Source organism: Poecilia formosa, unplaced genomic scaffold (assembly GCF_000485575.1).
Source record: "Poecilia formosa unplaced genomic scaffold, Poecilia_formosa-5.1.2 Scaffold51, whole genome shotgun sequence".
Lineage (NCBI taxonomy): Eukaryota > Metazoa > Chordata > Actinopteri > Cyprinodontiformes > Poeciliidae > Poecilia > Poecilia formosa.
Window position 1 is genome coordinate 665330 of NW_006799990.1, and position 25778 is coordinate 691107.

At 42.6% G+C, this 25778-nt stretch overlaps 1 protein-coding gene across 4 annotated transcripts in view; it reads right to left on the reverse strand.

Annotated features, from left to right (window-relative positions):
• The window catches only part of rnf220a (ring finger protein 220a), a 183237-nt gene that overhangs the window by 38264 nt on the left and 119195 nt on the right, over positions 1–25778 (reverse strand). For all 4 annotated transcript variants that reach the window (XM_016671787.1, XM_016671785.1, XM_016671788.1 and 1 more), the window contains exon 4: positions 7976–8105. In XM_016671787.1, the coding sequence (XP_016527273.1) occupies positions 7976–8105 (130 nt within the window). The remainder of the gene's footprint in view (positions 1–7975; positions 8106–25778) is intronic.

Below are 25778 nucleotides of genomic sequence, written 5' to 3' on the forward strand. Positions count from 1 at the left end.
GTCCCCTATCTTTCTCTCTCTCTCTCCTTCACTTTCTTTCACTCAGACACTGAGATAAATTTCTCTGAGCCTCATGAAGCGTTGCAACAGGCTTGACATTGACACGGCGAGGCAGGGGTTGTCATGTTTGCTTTGAGACCCCGTTAGCAGTCCAGACCCTCGGACACGCTCACACAGGCGCAGTCACTCACTCATACACACACACACAGGCTAACAGACAGTGGCAGATCGAGGAAAGAACAGTGCCCAAAACTGAATTGAGCGCAACCTCTAATCTGACAGCATGCCCCGGTAGACCAGGGATTTCATTTTTCAACGGCTGAACGGGTGGATCATAAAAATAAGAGGCTTTATTTATGTGTTACTTATCTGACGGAAGAATTTGCAAACTGGCGTACAACAAGGACGGGCCAGTAAAACGTTATGCTCTGCCAAAGGAAATAGTATCTTGAAAAGAAAATAAAAAATATATATGTATATTAAACATTCATTTAATACCGGATATTTACATACATGCTATATAACTTATGAAACATGTTTTCCCTGCAAAAAAGCATCTAAATCTTACCAAGTCTTTTTTCAAGTTTCTAGTGTAAATGTCTTAGAAAACTTGAGACATTTTCTCAGCAGGAAATATGAGCTTGTTTTTAGTCAATAATTCCTTAATATTGATTAAAATTGATAGTTTCATTGGCAGATTTTTTCACTTATAACAAGACATTTTTCCCAAGTAACAAGTGAAATAATCTGCCAATGGAACAAGCACTTTTTCATCAATATTAGGGAATTATTGACTTAAAACAAGCTCATATATCTGGCTGAAAAGCTGTTTGCAAGTTAGTTCCTGCTTATGTCGAGGTTTCAAGATAGTTACACTAGAAACTTAAAAAAAATACTTGGTCAGATTTTGTTTTTTGCAGTGTACTTACTCTGACATTTAAAAAAAAAAGACTATGGTGTTACATTCCTGCCAAAAACACGCTCTACCCATCTGCACACTCTAGCCCCAAAATTGACCCCTTTTTCTGCTTACAGGGCGTATTTGTCAATTGGAGGCGTAAAATCTTCTGACTGGCCGGATTTTCAGCTGAAATCTGTTGACAGGAATCGGCTTCCACAATGGTCTCCCACATGATGAGAGTTGAAATATTCCACAGCGTCATCATAAATCCTTTCGATTATAACATGCATTGTGTGAAAATGGTAGTGAAATCATGTAAAGTTTTTCAATTCAAATATTGTTAACTGAGAAAATGAAATTTTGTCATTTCCATATGTAATTGATAAACTTTTCAAGTCTGTATTTTTTTAAAAACAAATCTCAGCTTTAACAGCCAGGTGTATGATTTAGCAAAAGAATAGGAAGAGAAGAGGCTATGGAAACCAGAAAGGAGAACCCAAAAATCAAATTTCCATCTATTTCTATAATGTTTGCCATCAGTGGGCAGCAAGCAACTTTGGCTGGCCTGTATGTGGCGCTGTAACACTGCCGTGGAAATGGAACAAAAACAGAGAAGAACAGGCACATGCACATAAAACACATAAAAGTAGTGGGGGGGTATGACATCATCAGTTATGAAACAATGCATATTGGTTATCTACATGATAAACAAGGGTGGAGCTTTAAGATTTATAGAACCAAGGAACCATTTTCTGAAAATTATCATGCCAGAAGTCCCTAAATCCAACTTCTGTAAAACAATTCCAGTGCGGATGGCACCCCACGCTGTCACAGCTAACATGTCTGGTCTCTTTACAAGCAGCATTTGAGTTTGGAGCAGAGGTGGCTTTTGGTATGTGTACGGCTCTATGACAAGGGCGGCATGGCCTGAGGGATGGCGCAAGTGTGTTGAAGGTGGGGGAAGTTTATAGGCTACTTGCATCCAAAACATGTTTTCTGTTACTTATTTACAATAAAATATGTTTGTACATTCTAACGCAAATTGAATTGGTATCTGATCAACAGCTTCCGATTTGGTGCAAAATTAAAGGGCTAGTTCATAGTTTTTCATCTGGGCTTCATTTGACCAGGTGCTGATACAGCAACTGTGGAAAGGCCTGAAAACTGTGAGCGAGGAGTCGGCACTCGTGCTTACAAAATCTAACCGTGTGTTACAAACAGTAGCTGAGTGTCACGTTCTGGAGCGGGTACGCGAGAGCCAGTTAAGTTCTGCTCATGCACCTGTGGGCGTGCGTCTGCATCCGAGCGCGTCTGTGCCGGCCTCTCCTGTTCGGCAACAAAGAAAGCAAACACGGGGCTGACACAGCCAAGCTGCCGCGCAACGCAGCCGAATCTGCCAACCTCCCCCTCTCCCTCTACCTCGCACACGCCTCTCTCACTTCGCTCCCATCTTCTGCCTCTCTCTCATCTCTCTCCCTCGATCTCCCCTTTTATTCATTACCTGGAACCTTCGCAGAGGCGTCAACAATAACAGCCACCTCCACCTGCTTGTTGACAGTGTCAAACAGCGACGAGAGAGCGAGCGAGACGGCGAGGGGACAGCAGTTGCGTGCCTGCCGCGATGGGGTGTGGGGGAGGGGGGGAATTGCCACATTGACAGAGAGGGTGATGGAGAGATGAAAGGAGAGTGGAAAAGGGTGGTGGTGTTGGGGAGGGTGGGGGTAACGCGAGGTGAAAGAAAGATGTGGTAAGAGAGGATGAGCGGGAAACACAAAGAGGAATGATGAAAGGAGACAGAAAACGAGAGGAAGAAAAAAAAGAGGGAGTGATAGGAAAGTTGGCGCTGCCTCTTCTTACGGGTTTACACGTCTGTTCGCCGTGGTTTCTATGAATTTTTGATGGTGGTGGTGAGGATGTGTGGGGAGGGTTAGGACGCCCTGGAAACTCCAGCTGGCTGGCATGTCAAAAAAAAAAAAAAAAAAAAAAAAAGAAAGAAAGAAACACAGGAGGCAGAAACCCCGCCAAACAAGCAGCTGGAACAGATAGTTTAAAATTTGTTTTGATAATGAGGGAAGTGTGAAACTGAGGACAGGTGAGGGCATGGGGGGGTCCCTCTCTTCCCCCCATGCCCTCACCAGAGGGCATGGGGGGGTCCCTCTCTTCCCCCCATGCCCTCACCAGAGGGCATGGGGGGAAGAAGGATCCTCTTCTTCCCCAAGAAGAAGAGGATCTTCTTCTTGGATCCTCACCAGATCCTCCTGGTGAGGATCTGGTGAGGATCCTCACCAGATCCTCACCAGGATCTGGTGAGGATCCTCCACACCAGAAGGATCCTCTGGTGTGTTTGATGGTAAATGGACTGAACTTATAGCGCTTTTCCGATCATTTTGACCACTCAAAGTGCTTTACACTAGAGTCCCATTCACCCACACAAATTTATACACCGATACGCAGATCGGTAGACAATTTGAGGTTAAGTGCCTTGCCCAGGGGCACATCGACATGTTGCAGGAGGAAGCTGGAATCAAACCTACAACCTTCTGATCACAAAACGACTGCTCTACCCACAGACTAAAAACCTCTTACAACCAAAAACCTGCATTTTATTTTTTGTACTAATAAGACAATACCGACTCATTGACAAAGACCAGCTTCCCTGCCCCTCAAATTACCATGTGTAGCAACAGGACAGTGTGTTCAGGGTGGGGTGGGTTGGGTGTTTTTTCTTCCTTTGGCCAGAAAGTTCAGTTTTGCTCTCATCTGACCAGAGATGCTCCTGCATGTCCCATACTTGGGTTCTTATAGCTTCCTTTGAAAAGCAGCTTTGTTCTTGCCACACTTGTATAAAGGCCAGATTTGGATGGTGCGCAACAATGACTAGTTACCCTGTTGACAGATACTCCATCCGGAGCTGTGGATCTCTAAGCGCAAACAGAAATTCACTCGTGTTTGTGGTTGTAATGGGAGAAAATGTATATTAAAAAAAAGGTCACGGGAATGACGCTGCATATGACCGACAGCCACCCTACGATCCACGTAAGTGATCGGGTTGTTCTTGGTGAAAACAAGAAGGTTCATGGCACAGTAAAGTCAAGACGCTGATTGTTTTTTGCCTTTTTCTTTTTTGTGTCATCTGGCAGGGAGGTAGGGGTTTTGGCTGTGTGGACGTAAATTGATTATGGAGAAGGAGAAGGGAGAGGAAGGGGGCAGCAGAGGTGGGAAAAGGAGAAGGAGGAGGAGGAGGGTGGAGTATGACGGGGTATGTAAATGACTTTGTCCCCCCACCCTCCCCGAGCCACCTGACATGTACGGGGCATGATAGATTTCCATTTGCCAAGCTCCACATCTGTGCGCGATTTCCATGTCCGCGCAGATGCTGCGGCCCATGAACAAGTGACACAGCCGCAAGGGAGGAGACAGGCAGGCAGACGGGCGGGAAGGCAGTTGTAATCAAACCCACAACCATTTACATGCAGACAGAACAGGACAGCGAGCGGAAGAAGTAGAAAACAAATAGCGACACGCTGGAGAACAGGCATTAAGAGCCAAGCAAGATGCAGCACGCGTCTCTTCGTTTCCATATCCATGGGTTTGTTTTTTTTCATTCAGCAACCGCCTGTGTGTCATTAAAGGTAGATTTACTACAAATTGGGCCAAATTCCCTCCGTCACTTTCAATTATGGCTGCCACCATGCAGAGAGCTGGAGAGAGGAAGAGGCAGAAGGTGATTTAGCATAAGGTCAGTTCTGTGATGTAACACACATACAAACCCCCTTGTTGTTTTCTATATGAAAAACAATGGATTTTTCTTATTATTATTATTTTCTTCAGCACATGTTTAAAAATGGTCCACTGTATCTATATCGTTTAACACCTCCTCCCCCATCATCCGTTTTTTTCTTGCAGTGTGTCTTTGGGTTAATGGTGAGTAGGTAAATCAGCCAGGCGTGACGCTAGCCACCATCCCATCTCACCCAGGGATGATGTGATTTCCTTAAATAACTGTGTGTTTGTGTGTGTGTGTGTGTGAGGGTGCGTGTGTGTGTGTGTGTGTGTGTGTTTCACCAGTTTGGTATCCAGAGGGAAGGACAAACTCTAACCTTCATCATTAATTGAAATACACCTGCATCCTAAAGTTTAACAAGAGAATACGTTTCCTCCCAGTTTCACTTTATCTTGATGCATCTTTTTTTCTCATCCTTACATTTTCATAAATTTTTTTGATATTTGGATTGGAACTATTCTATCACAATGGCAAGAAGTCAAGCATAGACTCTGATGAAGGCAGAGTTTTTTTTTTTTAATGTGGTAAAAGTAAAGTTAAAAGACTTTGAAACTTTTTTTACAGTCATTGTTGTTTTGCACTCTATGCATATTAGCTTCAGAAATGCTAAAAAAGGTTAAGGGAACTGAAGAAGAGGCAGAAGGTTTTGGGGTGACACATGGAAAGTTTTTGTTGTCCCTCTGAAAATTACAGCGTAAATTCTGAAGCTTGCAGCTACTTTAACCTCCAACTTCTCCATAAAAGAAGTCTATCACTGACAATGAAAACTCCTTCAAACTTAATGAATCCTAACATTTCTTTTGTACAAAGTGCCTAGGTTTTACGAGCTATTATTTTCTTCAGGTACGTTTAATTTTTAACTAGCATAAAAATGTGTCAATCAGCTGTTCAGCTGACAGAGGAGCAACAAAAGTAAAACCATTGTGTTGTTAAAACGTATAAGTATCTAATAATATAGCATTCTATCCCACAACCATAAACATTTTAGTTTGACATTTTTTTATATACTGAAATCTACCTAAAACAAAGGACCCTGGCTGGCTAGCTGTTAGCCTTTCTGCTAAAGGAGATGAATTGTTACCTATGACAATGTCCAAAAAAAATTAAAACTTTATCGATGAATGGTTCAGAATTTTTAAAGTGATATAGACAATTACTTTCATATCTGAAGTACACTACTCTCTTGGCAACTTCAAAATTAGAATTGGCAGTCCTGAAAGCTAAAGCTAACAGCTAGCCAAAGAGAAAGGACAGGCCAAAAACAAAGCACGCTTCTACTTTCCTAACTCTAATCTCAACAAGGTCAAACACTAACATGTTTGAAAGGTATTTTATAAAGCTGTGAGTTGTTGCCAGATTTGCACTAGTAGTTAATTAGCACAGCAATATTTATATAGTAAATGGAGTGAAAATGGAAAATGCAGTGTGCGATTACGGTAGTATTTTTTTCAACACATATTGAGAACAGAACATGAACCAACTGCTGCGTTAAAAAGTAAGCCAATGCAAAAATATACAAAAAAAAAGCTTCACTACAACCATGATTATATTTCTGATTTTAGTGCACGTTTTTATACGTCACAGTGTCAATGTACGCGCTCTGTTCTTACTAAGCGTTTCTAACAGGAACATCAGTGGTGACGGTCTCCCTCCAATCTCTACTTCCTGTGTATATTAACCATTCAATTGCCAATGTGAAAACGGTTTGAAGGATCATAAAATGCTATTTGCATAAACAGCTGTGGTGTCTTTCAAGCTGAAGATGTTGCAAATCCCAAAAAGCTCACTTTTTTCTCAGCTCCTCTTTTGCTGGTCAATAGCTTCGGCATCTACTAATCTGGGTTTATAGCAAAAATGAAGACATCAAGAGAGTTTTCTACTGCAGATAGGATATAAACTGCTTTTTAACCAGAACCTTAAAACTCACAGCTTAATTCCATCAAATACATCATCTTCAAATTCAATTTAATAAAAGAATCGATTTTATCCATGCATCACTATTTTACTCTCGTAATTTCGCAGAGTTTATGAAGATTTTTTTCTCTCAAATTTTTCTAGTTCATGCCGTTATTGTAAATACCCATGATCGCAGATAAAATAAAGCATGGTCCCTTTTAAATTAACTTTAAAATATAAGATACCACAGGTCACCATGAATTTATGGCATATATTTCTATACCGCATTGGCTTTGAATAAAAACACAGAAACTATAACAAAAACACACAAGAAAGGAAAGAAGGTAGGACACACAAAAAAAGATAAAAAATAAATACAATAAAATAAAGCAGCACACAAGGAAGGAGACATTAAAAAAACAGAAGAAACAGTAAAGAAATACATAAGAAATGAAAGGACATGGAGACATAGGAACATTGTCCTGTGTTCAATAGATGGTGGAGATTAAGAGCAAAAGTTCTTAGAGATGCCTGTGTTGTGCCTGGATGAAAAAGAGAAGGCAAAAAAACCTTAAAAAATGACAGGGAGTATTGGAGATGAGATGACAGATTTATATACATATATTAAGAAACCAGAACCAGATGATGAGGGTGATTGTGGACAAAGAGAAATAAAGGGATGAGGTGGAACTCATAGATTCAGAGGGACAGCAGAAGCCCACAAGTGTAAAGGTTGGAGAAATACAGAGTGATTTCCATGCGGGGTGACGCAGTCAGTTGCCCCGTTTCTCCGGGTTAATGGGGACTATCATAAAGCTGGGCCGCCAAAGTGCACAGGAGGTCACACAAACACACACGCTGACAAGTGGGGCTGTGGCAGCAACATGTGCAGACATACAAACACGCATACATAGCCTGGCATGTGTTGAGGTTGAAATATGGATCCTAATGGCTGTGTCCCATCGTTAAAAGGGCTTGGAGTTGATTTATCTGTCATAAAACGGCTCGTGCAACTGCCACGAGGAGGAGAAAGAGGCGGCGGGGAACACGAGGTCACAGGTGTGAATCCTAATCCCAGTAGGAAACACTTAGCTTTACATTGACGGCATGCTTCTCCCTTTTTATGCAGATTTATGGCACCAAAATGCCGGAGAAATATTGCTCGGCGAACCGAGCTGAACTGAGCCAAAGCCCACGCCTTACAGGTTAAATGTCGCCAACACCAACCGTTGTCTTCAATGCTCTTTTCTGGTTTACCTTTGCGTTTTATACAGTGCGTCTCTCAAACTGTTTTAAAACCTGGGCGTGGTTTAGCATTACATGATGTCATGGTTTGGCTTGGGCAAAATAAAGAATGAATCTTTCTCCATAATTACGAGCTTGCACAGTCGTACCTGAGGCAGATTGTGGCTAGCCTCTCTATTTCGGTTTCCATGTGCTCCTGTAGCTCTCCGGGCCTCAGCAACACTTGGCAAATTGGACAAACGGGAGCCTGGCTGTCATATAGAGACATCTTCTTTTTACCTGGAGACAACAGAAAAGAGGGACAGACGACATCAGCGCAACAACAGAATCTGACTTTGAGTAAAGCGAAACCCAAAAGTCGATGGTGACTTGCAAAACTTTTCAAACTGTTTGAACTTTTTCAACGTTTTTCCATGCATCGACTCCAAAATCTTCCACAGGTACAATAAAAACTCACTTGTACTCTCAGCCCCTTTTACTCAGATTCCCCCCAAAAAACACCTAATACCATTTGACTTCAAAGGTCACCAACACAGAAAGCACCTGTGTGTGAATTAATCTAAATCTGGTTCTGTGAAAACCCAGATCTTGAGTGAACAAACGGGCATCATGAAAGTCAAGGAACACTTAAAGATAGGACAGGGAAGAAGTTGTGGTGGAGTTTAAAGTAAGGAAAGGAGCTGAAACAATACGTTTTAAAATTAATAAATAAATCTAGAGTGGAAGTCCCAGGTAGAGTTTGCCATAAGTCATGTAGAGGACAGCATAGGGAAGCTAATCTTGAGCTGATGGGGGCAAGACAATAATCCTAAACATACAAGCAGAACTACAATGGAATGGCTCAGATCAAAGCATTTTCATTTGTTAGACTGGTTCAGTCAAAGTCCAGAACCTGATACAATAGGGATCTAATGGACCCAACCCAGTTGACCTTGAGATACTTCCACAAAGATATACAGATTCGTTGCTACATCGTGGTATGCATCATGAGAAAGTAAGAAAAAGTTCGAGGATTGTCAGCACTTGTGCCCAGCACTTTAAATAAAAAAAAAATCAAGTGACTGGAGAAACAATCCAGCACCTTCAGAATAACCTTTGTTGGTGAAAACACTTCCCCCCTCCACCCTTACTCTATAAAGTCCCAGACATTAAGTGAACATACATTAGATTACTCACACAGAAAGCGGACCAGAGTGCAGCACAGACTTTATTGTGTAATGTTGCTCTGAGGTCAAAGTGAGAGGGAGGTGCGTGGGGAGGGAGGGGGACTTAAAGAAGTGTCTGCCGTGGATGAGATAATGCTGCATAGAGTCTGCCAACACCACCTCACTTCATTGTCCTTGATCAGCAGGGCAGCAGGGTGGGGCCCACCTGTTTTGTGTGTCAGCATGCGTTTCATCGGTCGTCCAGCACCCTTTGTGTTTCGTAGGCGTACGGCGGCCCTTAGAGTTCACCTCCCGGTCTGCTGTCTGGGCTGCCTAAAAATAGCAGCTGTTATTGAAACTGTATCGGTGGTTCGTTTTGGGGGATGCTTCCTGATTTCCAGTGCTCAGCCAATCAAATGCTGCTTTTTTTTTAGCCCGCGAACAAAAGGGCCCCCGCCGTCTCAGCCAGGACATCCTGTTTAGACTATTTGTCACCATGGGAACATGGAGAGTCGGGTTGGGAGGACTCCCACCTTGACTTGTGCACCGAGACCATCACAATCGTACATGTGCGTGTCATATATATCATATACTCTGCATGTAGATTGAACAGACGACATACCCACTCAGTTATTGTTTCTTCGTTAGAATGTGGGGTTATACAAAGCTTTTCCCCCTTTACTTAAACAAGCCAGTAGCAAAAGAAATCTTGTCTGACAAGGAAAAAATAAAACAACTTTTGATTTTTACTTGTGCAAGTATTAGAAATCATGTCAGACTTTTTCTCCGCTTCACAATTTTTATTTTTTTATTTTTTTATTTTTATTCCTTTATTTAACCAGGTAAACCCCATTGAGATCTAGATCTCATTTTCAAGGGGGACCTGGGCAGAAGTCTGCAGTACACAGCAACCTGGTTACAAAACAAAATTGATTAATACATACACACAATTATAAAACAGAATAAAACAATTTAAAAACAGTGACACTGTTTAAAATGAGAGTATATGGTACTTTGTTGTGACGTGTTACATCAAATGGCAGCAAAATACGTTGATGTTTGGAGTTATAACCTAAGTGTGGAAAAGATCAAAAAGGTATGAATACTCTTTCACTCTGCTTCTCACTCCCACCGTCCTTTATTGACAAGATAATTTGAGTCAGGCTGGAGAATCCACTGCAATCCCGAGTCTGCAGCCAACAAGGGCTCCATCTAACCCAATCCAAAATTTTCCTGACAAATACTTGCGCAAACGCGTGCTCAAAGTACAAAACCCTCCATTTGTGCAATTTCAGGCTTTTGTAGTGCTAAAAAAAATCAAATATGTATTCAGCAGTTATGGCTTATTTATTTATTTTTCTTGCATTTCAACGTGAAGCTATTTTTCTTTGAATTATAATGCGTCCTATATAAATGAGTTTTTCTTTCCAGAGGTCGATGCTGAAATGTAAATGCAGATTTAAACCAGCAAACAAGCAGAGAGGATGAAAAGGGAAGGATCGTAAAACGTGCACCTGTAAACTGATTTGAATTTTTTTAGGTACCAGGGAAACATGTTTAGGTTGCACGATTAAAACCAAAGAACCATAACTTAAAGATGACCTGGTCCTTTCATGGAATAGTAAACAAAACTTGTTCATAGAAGAAGAGATGCAAATTTCCCCTGATTAAAACATAAGTGTTAGAAAGCAAGTTAGAACACTTTGAGACACTTTGGTTTTTATTTTGTACCTTGCACGAGTTGTTAACACCCCCAGAACTCAAAGGCGTTGAAGTGAATGCAAAATGCACATTTTACAAATACATCTCCAGTCACTTTCCTCACCCATTCCACATATTCTACACATTTCTTCTCTGTTTTTCTTTCTCATCCTTTCCCAGAGGGAAGTGAGCGATGGGGAGAGGCCAGCGGAGAGATAAATCCGGTGAACGAGGGAGAGGAACAACAGGAAAGGGAAGAGTGTTGATGTGATGCGATGTCCCACACCAAGCTTGTCAGCCCCTTAAACATGATTAATGTTGGGCCACGAGCCTCACACATACACACAACTTCTTCCCACATGTCTTGCTTTAGACCTCACGGCTCCAATCTGTGGTCCAACAAGGGAGCGTTTAATCTTGGGAAGCGCAGGGACGAAACTGCAGTTGGAGAAGGTGGAGGGCGGAGGGGGGGAGCAGAGGCAACACAGAGTTGAGGAAATAGGGCTGACAGGACTTTTTAGTTGGGAGATTCCTCAGTGAAACACCAGCTGGAGAGTAAATGAATGCTGGATGGACGCATGGATGGAGGACAGGACGAAGGTGTTTCCCTTCATGACAAGAATGATGGACTATAGGCCTAATGGGCCAAGATGGATCATCTCATCTCTCTTTCTCTCAATGTCCGTCTTTCTTTCTGTCTCAATCCTTTCTCTGCATCTTCCATTTCCTTTTCCACCCATCTTTTAAAGTGTCTTCCTCTCACTTCTTCTCGCCGGTGCAACGTTTCTTTCTTTACATCGACGCCAAGCGACAATCACTGGTTTTGTTCAGGTCGTCCATCCGTCATCTGTTCAATGTATGCACTACCAACTGTAGTAATGAAATAATTTGCCTGGCTGAACCCAAGAATCAGAGTTAGAGTTAAAAGTTGGAGCTGCTTGAGCGGCCTCCTAAGACTCATTTAATTAACATGCAGATGCAAAAATAAATAATTAGTACCATTTTTGATTTTACAAAGACCTATTTTATATTTTATCCCAATAGAGGGAGCTCACCAGATCTTTAACTTGCCTTATGAAATAAATTATTGCTTAAAGACATCTTGCAAAGCACAATCTTTGTTCTTTGTACTGCCTCAAAGACAACAACTAAACAGGTTGCTACATGCTACCTTACTAAACCAATTGAGGCAGAATGCACAACACCATCTGATTGGCTCCTATTTGGCACATTCACACTGAGCTGCCAGGGGTTCATAAAATGAAACTATTGTTAATATTTGAATGCAGACATATTGTTCTGCTTCAAGACATAGTTTGCAAAAATAACAAATTAGCACATTTTTTGTGTAGCTGACACATTAGCTTAGCTCACCATCACAGTTAATTTGTTCATATTTCCCTTTCAGACACCAACATTTTTACTAAAATCCCACCCAAGTAACACCAGTAGTACCACTTGTTGTACCTCTACCACAGTTTGAAACGTGCTTCCGTATCGACAAAAACAGAACATCTTCATGTCTGACATGCTTTTCAAGTTCCAAGTGAATCTCGGGATGTGTTTAAACGAAACCTGTCCTTGGCCAGGCTTTTAAAACCCTAAAATAACAGGATAAGTCCCACAAACAAACACAACCATGGGCCATTACACACAGCAGATGGTAAGGAGGAGGAAGTCGGATCATACGGAAGAGTGGAGACCAAAGACGTGTGGTCTTCTCTTCACCGCGTCCTGTCCTTGTATTTTTATCCCTTCCCTTTAATCCACGCTATCAAATGCTCTAATTTTTCTCACTTCTTTCTGCTTCCCTACCATCCCATACTTATTTGGCATTCCTTGCTCTGTAATTTCATAAGTGTGGATTTTGCACAATAGCCATCCCTGGTCTTTCTTTGTGCTCATACAGATGTGGACGCCTGTATAATTCTTTCGAAAACCTCTTTCTGCTTTTAGTAGTTCTGTCAGAAATATCCCCCCTGTAGCCCCCCAGCTCTCCCCCAAAAAAATCTCTTTTAACTATTTAAGGAGTATTTCACTGCTTCCTCTTCGTCTCTCTCCTCTCCCTCGGTTGCTCAGGTCCAGATGAAGTGGGAATCAATAGATTCTAGATAGCGCAGGCAGCTAGTCACAGACTACAATAGGCTGAGGTAAAAGGCCACCTCCATGGAGGACGAGGATTGTCAGCTCAATACTTGCTCTCAATGGGGCCTGAGATAAAACACCATTTTGGGGTGTCCTCACGGCTCAATGGGCTAAGAGGCAAAGCGTGTCCCCGCTACTCTGAGGGTCCAAATCCCATTAATGACCCGTATTACGTGTCATCTCTTCACTTTTATCTTCCCCAGCACTGCTGCCTTTCAGTGGACGCACAGTGCCTCGGAAAACTCTAGTCACATTTTATAAAGTAGCAGCTTTAAGGTATTTACTGTATCAGAATTTTGCTTGATAGACCATCACCAATAAGCCGGCATTTGGGAAACTTGCTGATTCAAATAGATGGATTACTTTGTCAGCAAGCTCTTCGTACACCTGGTAACCATCAAAAGGCATATGAACCATTTTGATCTTCAATCCTTTCAAAGGTTTTCTTGCAGAGTTACTTTGTTTTTAGTTCTGATTAACGATTCTGCTTGGCAGCTTACAGTACATGATTTGGTGAGTTCAAAGCTTTGCAACGTTCTTTCCATTTTATTTTATTTTTTTGATTATGCACTGAACAGTGCTCAATAGGAGTGTCTCGATTGAACATTAATATAAAAAAAATCAGTCTGATACCAGCCAAAAACCAATTATCGGGTGATATCAGGATGCATCTAAAATCTCTAATGTAGGCATGGCGATAGAAGCAGTCCATTCCAGCATTTTAGTCCGCCCCATCATTTCTATCCAGCAGAGCTTGTTTCACAGATCCATTGGTTGATAATAAATGGGTCAGTTGTTCTCATACCTATTGACTATCTATTGTTCTCTGAGTAACGCCACTTGATGAGGCTTTTTCTAACATTACAGAATAAGTTGGAAAAGCACGTATGAATCATGCTGATATCGTATCGGGTCGAAAACGGCATCGGCCAATGCTGAAAGCTTCAATATTATCGGTATTGTATCAGAAGTGAAAAAGTAGTATCAGGACACCGTTAATTCTCAGTGTTGTTCAAAGTTTATTAATTCGATGACTTAATAAGGCATCACTTGAACTCTTTCTTATGTTAAAGGGTGTTAGAGTAAAGAGGTCTAAATCCAAATGCTGACAAGATTCTTTTACATTTTCATTCATAAAAGGTTTTGAAAACAAAATGTACCTCTATTTCACAGTTAGGTATTATTTTGTGTTGGTCCATTTAATTAATTTTCACATGGATTACATGGAAGTTTATGTTTAAGGGGATTCAATACCATTTCAAGGTCCTGTAAGTGAGTTTGGAGATTCTCTCAACACTGAAATCCAAAGACATGAGAAGAGTATCGGAAACACACCGTTTCTGCTGCGATGAAGGGGGGCGTAAAAACGCTAGCTTGAACTTTTACTGCATCAACACAGGAATGAAATGGCTGACGTTCCACCAACCGGATCGTTTTCTTTTACATTTTTCCTTTATATGTTCTGAAGGGAATTTATCAGACCTGTAAATTATACGCACAATCAGCTAATGACTGGTGGGCATGTTAACCGGATTTAAACACAACAATAAGAGTCAGAAGGGAGAGATTTATGGCCTGGCACACACATATACTGCATGATTTTTTTTTTTTCTTGGTCCCACTCTAATTCCCCATACACAATGCAACGCAACGGGTAGTCTTGCAAACTGCACATGCTGTAAAACCATTCCCCGAATGGATTTGCAAAAGCCCCTATAAGCGGAGTCTGATTTTGTAACCTTGAAAAACGCTCCACTTACTTATTTATTATTTATTTATTTTACAAAACCACTGTTTACTTTCTTGTTCCTCTACATGAGTTTTCATGCAGGCATCAAGTGTTTGCCCGCAACCCGAGCTTCCAGTTTCCCCAAACGTCCTCCACATCCTTCTCCAGCGCTGCCTCCCACCCCCTCTCCCCCATCCTGGTTAGCTATAACACCCGCCAACATTGGTAAACAAGGAAATCTCTCAGCCGCGGCCTGGCGCATAACCGCATTACCGCGCCAGATAACCTCTTCAAATAATGTGCGATAAGGGGAATTTGATTTGATTCACGAAAGGAAAAGTGGGGGGCTCTTCTGCCACCGCCAGCCCTCCTCCCTCCTTCCTTTTCCTGTCCTTTATTTCTCTATTTTTTTTATTTATTTATTTTTTTTTACCAATCCTCCCCACAGCCACCAAGCCACCGTCTTCTTCTTGTCTCCTTTTCACTTAGCCTGAGGGTCTGGGGGCCTTCTCCTCCTCCTCCTCCTCGTCCTCCTGCCACACTCCCCTTCTCCAGAATGACACCGCCTCGCATCCGCAATCAAATAAATCCCGCCGAGGTGTCAGCCCTCATTTTGACTCTTCCCTGTCTTCTCCCCAAACGACGCAAGGTGAGGTGATAGGGGCTCCGTAAAGCCGTCATCTCCATAATGGCAAATATGAGCCCTAAAGCCCAAAACCAGAGGCCATATTAACACAAATGGGACTAGCAAGGTGTGTGTGTGTGTGTGTGTGAAGTGATATGGTTTTTTGCTTAAGTGAGCTGTGATTTAAGCAGGCTAGACACTGATCTCTGTCTATGGGATTGTGTGTGTGTGTGTGTGTGTGTGTGTAAAACAGATGAGGCTGTTTGGCTCATTCAGAGGGCATTTGATGAAATGGAACGGGGGTCAACTTCAGTTTGCCACCCATGCTGCTTTGCGTTTCTACGTGCATGTGCGCATTTCCTGTATCCGTCAGCTTGCGCGCGCATGTGTGCGTGTGTGTGTGTGTGTGCGTGAGTGTGTGCAGTCTCACTCCCTGACAATGATGCATGGTGCTTTTAAATAGCACTCCTCCACGCCCTGCTCAAAACTCATCACCAGGCTCTTTCACAATCCCTCCCTCGCTCCCTGGGGTTGTCACTTTTAGCAAAGCAAATGAAATGTCGGCTTCGGCGGAGAGGAGGGATGAAGAGATGGCTGGATGGAGGGATTGAAGGGGAAAAGGTGTGTTGGCGGTGCGTGCGTCTGCGTGCTAAACCGGCCGTGCTTGCTGACGTCTCGAGTCACAACATTTCCGTGCACGAGCGAGAGCGGAGAGTGAAGTCCTAAATAAAGGATGTAATTATTTTACATGAGCAGGGCACTTTTTATGTTAAAAATATTAATTATTCTGTTACTGACAAGAGGCTCGCAAGGAGAAAACAGGTTTATTCTCAGGAAAATTAACTGGCATGCCAAAAAAAAGATGTGCAATTAATCTTAAAATTAATGAGTTAGTCTTTAGTTGAACTAGAAGAATCTCTAACTGGAGAATTTAGAAAAGTCCAACTTTTAAATCTCAGTAAATTTATTTAAATATAGATACATGATATACAAATAGGCATAGAAAATACCAAAAACAACTGAACCCCAATTACTGGTACCCCTAGCAATCCTGTGAAATAAATACAACTAAAAATACAAAATATGAATGTGTAGAAAAGTGCCTCGTGTCTGCTCTTCAGTACAGTAAGACGGAGGATCTGTGATACTCTGGATTTGTTTTATTCATGAAAACTTTGAAAACCTTTAAGAAATGTGGCCGGCAATGTATGTAGACATCATTTTAAAAAGCTCAACCGAATACTGAAGCATTTCGGAAAGGAAAAACAAAGAGCAACATTAACACGTTGCCACATCATAAATCATCAACGGCCCGTTTCAGAATTTACAATGACAAATGGTCATTTGATGATCCCCGTGTACGTCTGTGTGCGTGTGCATGTGTATACGTTTCAGGGTGAGTGTAGCGACTTTTACTCCAGGGACACCGATGCGCACACATGTCTGTCTCCGAGACATCGGTGATGCAAGTGAGGTTATCTCCGACTACTGACAGCTGTTTATCCAATCCATCACCTTGTCAGAGTGTGTGTGCCTGCATGTGTGTATGTGTGCGTGTGTGTGTGTGTGTGTGTCAGAGAGACATTGGTGAGGCAGACAAAGGTAAATTAATGGAGCATTAGCCAATCGGTGACCCACAGAGCAGAGCCACGGCTTGCAGTTATAGACCAAATCTTGGCTTAAGAACCTTAACAAGCACTCGGGCACAACACCGAAACCACAGCCATCTGCCATGTGGAGGTATTTGTTTTTAAATGTGTAGGAGATTTAAAATTCTTGGAAACGCAGTTCAGTTTCATTTAAATGTCACTTTGCCATTTTTGTAAGGCTATCGCAAAACAGGAAGAGTAAAACAGTATCTGAAAGCATATTTGTTTCTCAGACTGATGCACAAAACCATGAACGAGGGCTAACAACTGGTGACTGCTAACACTTTCCTCGCTCATGAGCGCCAGCTAGCAACAAACGCTAGACGGCGCACACTGTTTTGATATCCCGTCGTTTTGACCAGCCGTGTACATATGAACACAGAAAGGACAAATTTTCCAAAAATGTCTAAAGGAGAATAAATAAGAACGCACTTCTTCTATTTAACCTTCTGTTGCTACCTGTTGTGGGACGAAAACAGACTTTATCTGCAGTACCATCTACTTTTTTAAAATAAAGACTCAACTCAATTGCACTTTTACTTTAGTGAAGGTTTGAAAGCCAAAAAAAAAAAAAAAAAAAAGGTAAGCAAGCGCATAACGGTGACCACCAATGTAAAACGGCGTTTTCAGCCCTGCTCGTTGCTGTCACCTTATGCTTGGTCTTGTGCTGACTGATGGCATCAGCTGTGAACAAATGCTTTCACCTTTTAATCAAAAAATAATTCAGAAATTACTTCAAGAATCATTTCACTGGATTTGCTTCCGTCATATGCACTTCATAGTTTGTGTGTTACCGTTATTTGACACAATAAGGGCTTGGTCAGTAGGATGGTCTCTACTGACCGGTGCCTCATCTCTGCTGCCAGTTTCTCCTTCCTCAGCTGTCCACAGGGTAACGGATACAGGAGAGGTGTGGGCAAGTGGGGGCCTGTCTGGGATTGGATCCCACAGGAGGGCAATCATGACAGGAACATCCCGTGTCAACAGGAGTAAAGGGATGTCAGCAGGTTTAAAAAAAAAAAAATACTCCCTGCCTCAACTCTAATGTGTCCTGTTGACAATAAAATATTGTTTTACAGAATTCATTTGAACATATGTTTTATTATTCGATTCATCATTATGGAATAACTTGCTTAAAAAGTTGTTTCGGCACAAATTTGGAAAAACATCGGCACACCAGAAAACGGCTACAGACTTGCTATGCATTTTAGCACTAAACTCAAAACATACACCTTGTTATACAGCTGTATTTTTGTCTAGTGATCGTTTGTCTCATTTACTCATCTCCTTTGTTTCTTTCCCTAAATCCTGCTCCCCCCCCAGCATCCATTTGCTGCCTCTCATTACCCCGCTTCCTGATGCCTTCATATGGTCGAGCAGCTGAATTAATTACCAAAGCCAATTAACGCTAGATTGGCTGATGTTTTAACTAATTAGCTTTAATGAGGGTGCCGTGGCTGCCTGCTCCGTGTTAATTGAATCCTAACAGCAGAGGAGGCAGCGTGTGGAAGCAGGACAGGAGAGATGGAGGAGATGGATAGACTTACACGCGATTCCTTATTGATAATATTCAGAGCGCAACACAGTACCACCCACCCTGTTGTTATTGTGGGCTTATCATCAACATTATTGGCCTTTTTGTGCGGGGGGTGGGGGGCACTGCTCGACTTCAGGGAGGAAAGAGAGAAGAAAAGGAAGCAGCATTTTATTAAAAAGAGGCGCAATTATGTTTTGTTAGCGTTTGCGCTGCTCGCTGCTTCGCCCGGGTAAAAGTTTGTCTTGGCTAAAGAGGTTTTATTAATACAGCTCATATCCTCGCCGTGTGTCTCCTGGTTATTCCTCGCCGTATTTGGCACAGCAAGCGTGCCTGGCGAAGAGGAGCGGCAGATTAAAATCTTACATCAATGTCATGCTGTCCTCTTATTCCCCCCTCCCTCCGTTTACCTGCTGCATGCTTGAACTGCATTTTGCACCTGCCTCGTGTTAGCAGGATCAGAGGGGATAAATATGCATTTAAATAAATCTGATTCTTGCATATGAATTATATGATTACCTTTTGTGTGACTTCAAAGTGACAACACTGATTCAGCATCCTAAATATTTGATCTGTTTTTCTTAATGTAATATTTAACGCAATACCACAAGGTTTTGCAGTGTTACTCGTGCTGCAGATTTTTACTGTACTGCTGCACAATAAAAGCAGAGTGCCTTTGGTTTTCCGCACTAAAACGGGTCGAAGGAAATCTCCAAACAGATTAGTCATAGAAATGGCATTATAAATTCAACCCATCTGCTGCTGAGAGACACCTATCACATTAGATGAGAGTCTCGACATTATCGCCACCGCCTGTCTCTGTCCTCTCCCATCTTGCTGATCTAAAAGGTACCGACGCCGACAGATTGTCCGAGGTGGCCATAAAAATCTGCATGGCCGTGTAAAAGGCTTAATGATTTTAAAGTTACAAGAGGAAAGAGCCTGCAGTTTGTCTCATCCATCAAGTCTAGCACCGCCGCCTTTGCCAAATGGCCCTGCCACCTAACCTGGAGCTGAGCAATGCGGGGCTCTGAAACGGCTCCTCCCTTTTTCATCCCGACGTCTCTGCAACGTTTGATCTCTGAGCAACTCAAGGCACATTGTTGATTCCTTTACTTTCTTTTTTATCCTTTTTTTTATCCTGAGTGTGTCTTCTGGTCTAGAGTGAGAAGTGATTCTGTTTCCTCTTAAAATCTGAGTTAATAAAGTTGCCACTATGTACACAGGCCCAGACACTTTATTTCGGTTCACCTTTCTGTTGCTCTTTAATGCTTTGTTATGGTGGCGTCTAGGCATCTAGACATACAAAACAACTCAAGTTAAATAAAACACCAGAATAGGGAAGAAAGGCCATTTTAAGGACCTGAAAAGGGGCATAGTTTGGCCAAAATTTAGGGTAGAGAACATAAAGGCATCCCTCTATCCTGCCTGTTATCATCTGTTCAGGATTCTGCTGCCACTGTCGGTATAATGGTGTTCAGCCTCTTAAAACCAATAGTTCTATGACTTCTGGTTTCAAGAAAGCAACATCCAAGATCGTTCCGTTTAATATTATCAATTTCTATCGCTAACAATGTAATTCAGGCTACAACAAGCTCTAAACGCACAAACCCACAACCTGGGTGACAACAATGGCAAATGTAAATCTGATAAGTACATGAAATTGAACAGTCATTCAACCAGGCCTATTTAACTGGAAAGCCTCATGAGTCCTTTTGTACAGCAAACGCTATTGGAGGTGAGTGTGTGTGTGAGTGTGTGTTGGTAGTGTGTGCATGTTAGCTTGTCGGCAATTGAAGAGAACCTATTTCCTCTAGCAGAATCCCAGGCTCTAAATGATGGATTGATATCTCTGTCGCGGTGGATTGTGTGTGTGTGTGTGTGTGTGTGTGTGTGTGTGTGTGTGTGTGTGTGTGTGTCACCAGCCCTCTCAGCCTCTTGCTGCCTCTCCTCTTAGGCCCTTATCAGCTCTTGTCACAAACAGAGGATAGGGGATAATCCTTCATACAAGGGGAGCAGTCTTCCTTTCCATCTATCTAGCTGTCTGCTATATTACCCGTCTCTCAGGAGTGTCACCGGAATGGAAATCAAACGTCCACAAAGCAAACTTCCAGCGTTTTGCCGATCTCCGTCGGCACGACTCACCAAGTGGAGCTCGGCGAGAGCAAAAGTCAGTTTGGTGTGCTCCAAGTTCGTGCTGTGAAAAGTTAAAAATGGTTTTACGGTTGCCGTTGGTGCGAGGTAAGAGTTTAAAGTTTCGGGTTGCATTTATGTGTCACGTTTTGTGGTAGGAAATTCGTCTGCGTGCCATGTCGCCATGGCAGCGTCGATGCAGCGGGCTGCCCTGAGGCCCTGGACGAGAGACCACATGATTTTTTTTTTTCTCGTGAAAGCTATATTTAAAAACCGCTACCAAATTTTAATTCCTTAAATTATACTTTTTATTAAAAAAAAAAAAGAAAAAAAAAGACATTTACTGACCAATACAAGCAAACAAAAGTACAGAAAGAAAAACAGACAAAAGCAATATAAAAAAACAGGAATGGGAACACATTTAGAAAATGTTGGACGAGCCGTTACATCTATCTCTACAGGAATCTGGTACGCCATTGATTTTACCTGAGGCAACTTCATGTGTGTGTTTGTGTGGAATTGGACATCTTTGTGATCTTTATCACAAAGATGTTTATCAACGCGCTCTCACTCTGATTTACAGCGCTCTGTCGGCTCTTCTTCCTTCTTCCTCTTTTTTATTCTTCTTGCTTCATTTGTATTTCCTTCCTCTTCTCACCTTTTCTCTCATTTCCTCTGATTTCCTTCATTTCCTCTTCCAACTTGCTCCCGGAGCTGCATGGTAACATCTCATCATTGTCCAATAGAGGGAGGTGTTTCATTAGACTTTGCTCTCGCTGGCTCCTTGCCGTTTTACTCAGACCTTAAAATGCCACAATATTCTACAAATAAATATTCTTTCATGGTGTATTACTTATGAACAATGAATAGGAAAAGAAAACAAATCCTACTCGGATGCACTATTTCTTAAAAAAGTGTGTTTTCACATTTCTTTATCCTCAGTTAATGATTTTTAATATTCGTTTTGTTTTTAGGTTCATCTTTGCCCGTGGTGCGTTTTGGTTATACGTTCTGCTTTTACCAAACAGAACATGTAACCATTAAACTTTCATTCTCCCTCCTCACACCTGGTCCTAATTTCTTAATCATCACACCCGTTTCACATCTCGTCATTAGCTCTGTCGATGTCGGTGTTTTGCGCCTGGTTTTGAACGTTTCTTTTCTCAAGTGCATCCCTATTGACAGGTCATCTAAGATTTGCACAAAAAAAGAAGGTTTAAAGGCAATTATATAAGATTGTTAAAAAAAAAGTCACGATTTCTAAATTAAAATAAAACGAGAAAAACAAAAGGCTTTTTCTCGCGATGCGCTTTTCAGCAGACAGTAATTAGGTTGTCTCTGCTTTTGTTTACGCTGAGACATCTTTAGATTCTGGATGGAGACAGCTTGGAGGGTCTCTTTCTGTCTCCCACACTCGGGTACACACAAACACACACACACAAACACATACACACACAGTTGAGGCGACAAGTCTGCTGCCAAAATCAATAGAAAATTAAAGCCACTGAAATGGCTCCTGCTCACACATTAACCTCCATTCTATTTTCTTCTTTCTACATCTTTTCTCTTTTCTCATCGTACCACCAGTGCGCGTTCTCTCAGCGTCTCCTTCCCTCGTCTGGTAGCCGTTGCCGCAGATGACAGCGGCGGTGGCGGCGGCTCAGATGAGCTGAGTGTCGGTTTTAGTGACGGGATGAGAGGAGTGTTTTTTTGAGTTTGAGGCTTACGAACGGTGACCGGGGAGAGGGCGAGACGGTCGCGGCAGAGGGGATGGGAGCAGTAATAGCATGGAGGCGACATGGGCTTTGCCTGGACACACACACCCACACACACACACCCACGCACACACACCCACGCACATGCTCTCACCGTCTTGGGACTCAAATCTCAGAGCAATTTTCAGGCCAGATGATTGGCAGCTTGATGCGTATTCTTCCCTTACAAGACCGGCTGATAACTCTAGCGATCCCCCACTCCGCCGCCACCGTCCCTCCATCTCTGTCCTCTTCCTCCACTATTTCTTCTTCTTTTTTTTTTTTGTAACTGTTACGATTTCAACAACCGCTTAACCTGTTTCCCTCCTTCTCCCCTCAACCTATCTGTCTCTCCATCCCTCTCCCTCTTTGCACTGTCCCTCTCTCTCTCCGGGGCCTGTTGTGGGACTATTACAATGACAGAGGCGATAAGGGACATTTATCACATGTGCGGCGGGGCTGAGCAAGAGAAAGGCCTCAACAGGTCTAGAGGGAGACAAACACACACACACACACACACACACACACACACACACACACAGATGCATTTCAACGGAAACTCTCAAGCACTTAATGCATGCAAATGCTGCAGCGTAAATAAACACCCCACCGGCCAATGCTGCACATCCTTGCATGCAACTGAGGAAACAAACACATCCACACACACATGCACACACACACACACACACACAGAGAGTGTAACGGTGAATCATCCTCTCCCCCTCGTTTCGTATTTTGCAGTTGACTGAGGCCATCCCTCCATAATTCAATACAGTTGAAAAATGAAACCTCGGTAAATCGCTACAGCGATTTTACAGATCCCCGCTTATCCTCATAATTCATTATTTCCAAACTGTAACAACATTACATTTCATTTGTAATGCTCCGCCTGCCTCAGCCGTTTGCCAATTGTTATATCTTATTGTTTTCTTTTCTCCCCCCCCACTCCTCTCTCAGAGAGCGAGAAAAGTGAGTTATAGGTGGAGAAATGGAGGCAGGACGGGTGGCGGGGCCTCGCTCGTGCCCTGCCTGTCTACCTGCTTTTTATTTTTTGTCTCCCTGTCTATCTACCCATTTATTTATTTATCACCCCGACTGCCTCCGGATCTGGACGGCCTTCTTCTCTCTCTGCCCCTCTGGCTGCCTCGCTTGACTAAACGGCGACGGAGGGAGTCCGGCGGCTTTAGCAAACAAACCAGAGCGGTTTTTGTTGTCTTTTTTTTTTTTTTCCACAGTCAAGCAATAATGAGTCTATTGTTTGCATCCTCATAGAAGCACAGTGCAACTCACTCCCACACTGGCTCATTGTTTCTCCGCGCCGTGGTACAGCGGGAGCCACAGCTGGATCGGTGCAAGGCGGAGGCTGGCGTGAGGGCGGACCACGGAGAAGCAAAGGTGATGTGAAGGACGGATGGAAAACCACAGAGTCGAGGCTTTTTAAAAACTCGTAAAGTAATAGGATTGGTTGAAAGTGACAAAAAGATACTTTGCTTCAAGTAAATTCAAGTCAAGTTTGTCTGTGTGGGACATTTCAGAAGCAAGGCAGTTCAATGTGCTTTATACCATAAAAACATAATACAGTAGCCAATTATGAAACAAGCGGTGAACACTGCATTTTGCCGAATGCCGTCATCAAAACCATCAATAAACGTCAAACACACTGATTAATGTTCCAGTTATTAGAAATCAAATGGTGGGAACTCAGCGTTCCGGTTGTTTTGGAAGTTCGCTCCACATTTTCACTACATTTACAGCTTTCTCTACCAGGGATAGAAATCTAATAGACTTTTTTTTTTATTTTTTTTTTGACCATTTGTATTTGCAAAATACATCAAGCTCAATCGGATTTGACAGAGGGCACGGTTTTGTAGCGCTGCCGCAGAGTCTCAGCTTGGATTTAGTTTGCGACCGCGGCTCAGCAGGGAGAGCAACTGTGTTGCGATATGAAAAATTGTGGATTCGATTCCTGTTTCCTAACCAGCCACAGGTCAGCGTGAGTCTGGGCAAGACAGATAACCTCCACAATCTGCATAGTGACAGATAAATGCATGATTTGGTGAATGTGGCTCCAGTGTAAAACATTGTGAGTGGTTACAGAAATGCTAGAGATTTTTTTTTTTAAATAATTAACTGCATTGTAACTCCGGCTGTGTATTTTGGGTAATGTTGTTCAAGTGTTCTTCACTCTTTGACATGTTTTTCTTCCACGATTGCCTTGAATTTAGATTTACATCATGAGATATTCAAACTTAACTCTGTTCTAAACGCCTCGACAACTTCATTTTTGATTGGTGTAATGCAGCGGTTCCCAAACTTTTTCTCCTGCGCCCCACAGTTTGGGAACCTCTGGTCTAATGTGTTACCTGGTCTTTATGATGCTCTTATGATGCCATCAGCTCTTTGTTTCATATTGAGCCAATATCTGTATCTTCGTAAAGCACGTTGTGATTTTATCTACGAAAGGTGAAACATGAACAAAGTACTTATCTGTGAGCGCTTTTCGCGAAGCTGTGCTCGACGTCAAGTCCTAAACATCCAAAAATGATGATCTCTTGCAAGCAGTCTGCTGGAATGGAAGCAGACGCCGAAGAAACATTCGGCAATTAAAACTTTACACTCGGAGCCGTAAGCTGTTTTGTCAATACTGGAGGGAGAAATCCTTTCACACTCTGTACGGCGGGAGCCGTGTCGCGAGGGGTGTCTGCGATATTTACAGCTTCAAAAAGGCATTCTTCAAATAGAGGGGGGGAGAAAAAAAATCACTTAGATCAAATACTGGAATTGCCATTAATCTCAGGGCTAAAAAACATGCTTTGATGTCTCCCTCTTCTCGCTCTCGTACACACACACACACACACATATACACACACACAGAGATGCAGCGACACCATCCTTCCTGTAATCCCCCATTTATCACAGCTGTAGCCACTCTGCGGTCCTGCCCATGTTACTGTACCCTGTCACCCTGCTGGCTAAACAAACTGCTCCTTGATGTATGAGGGGCCTACGCCGGCCATAAACTTATTCACTTTTAACTAGCGTGCTACCGGCTGGCCGTGGCCCGGCGTCAGCCTCGACGCGCGTGTGCGCCGGGGTACGAAAACTGCCGGTGAGAAATTAACCCCCTGGGTCTTGCTTCATAACTCACTTCACTCTTTCTTTCCTCTCTCTTCCTCCTGCCTCCCTCCCTATCTATCCATCTTTATTCTTTATTGTGGAGTCCAGGCATTAGTCCAGTATCTATTAGCCGGCAGAGAGTGTTTGAGTGTGCGACCGTGGAGGAAATGGTTTACTGTTTGAAGGCACGGAGGAAGAAAAAAAAAAAGAGTTGCAGAGTTGCAGGTCTGGCGTGCGTCCCGATGCCCTGAAAGAGAAAGTCACAGTTGTTTGATGTCTGTGTTTCTCTTTTCCTCTTATCTTGTCTCGTCTTCCCCTGAAGGATGTCCAGCTTTCGTTCACCTCCTATTCTCCTATTCTCTTCATTTAATTGAGTGAGTCCAGATAAGAACGAAGAGTGTAAAGCCATAACCGGCTCCA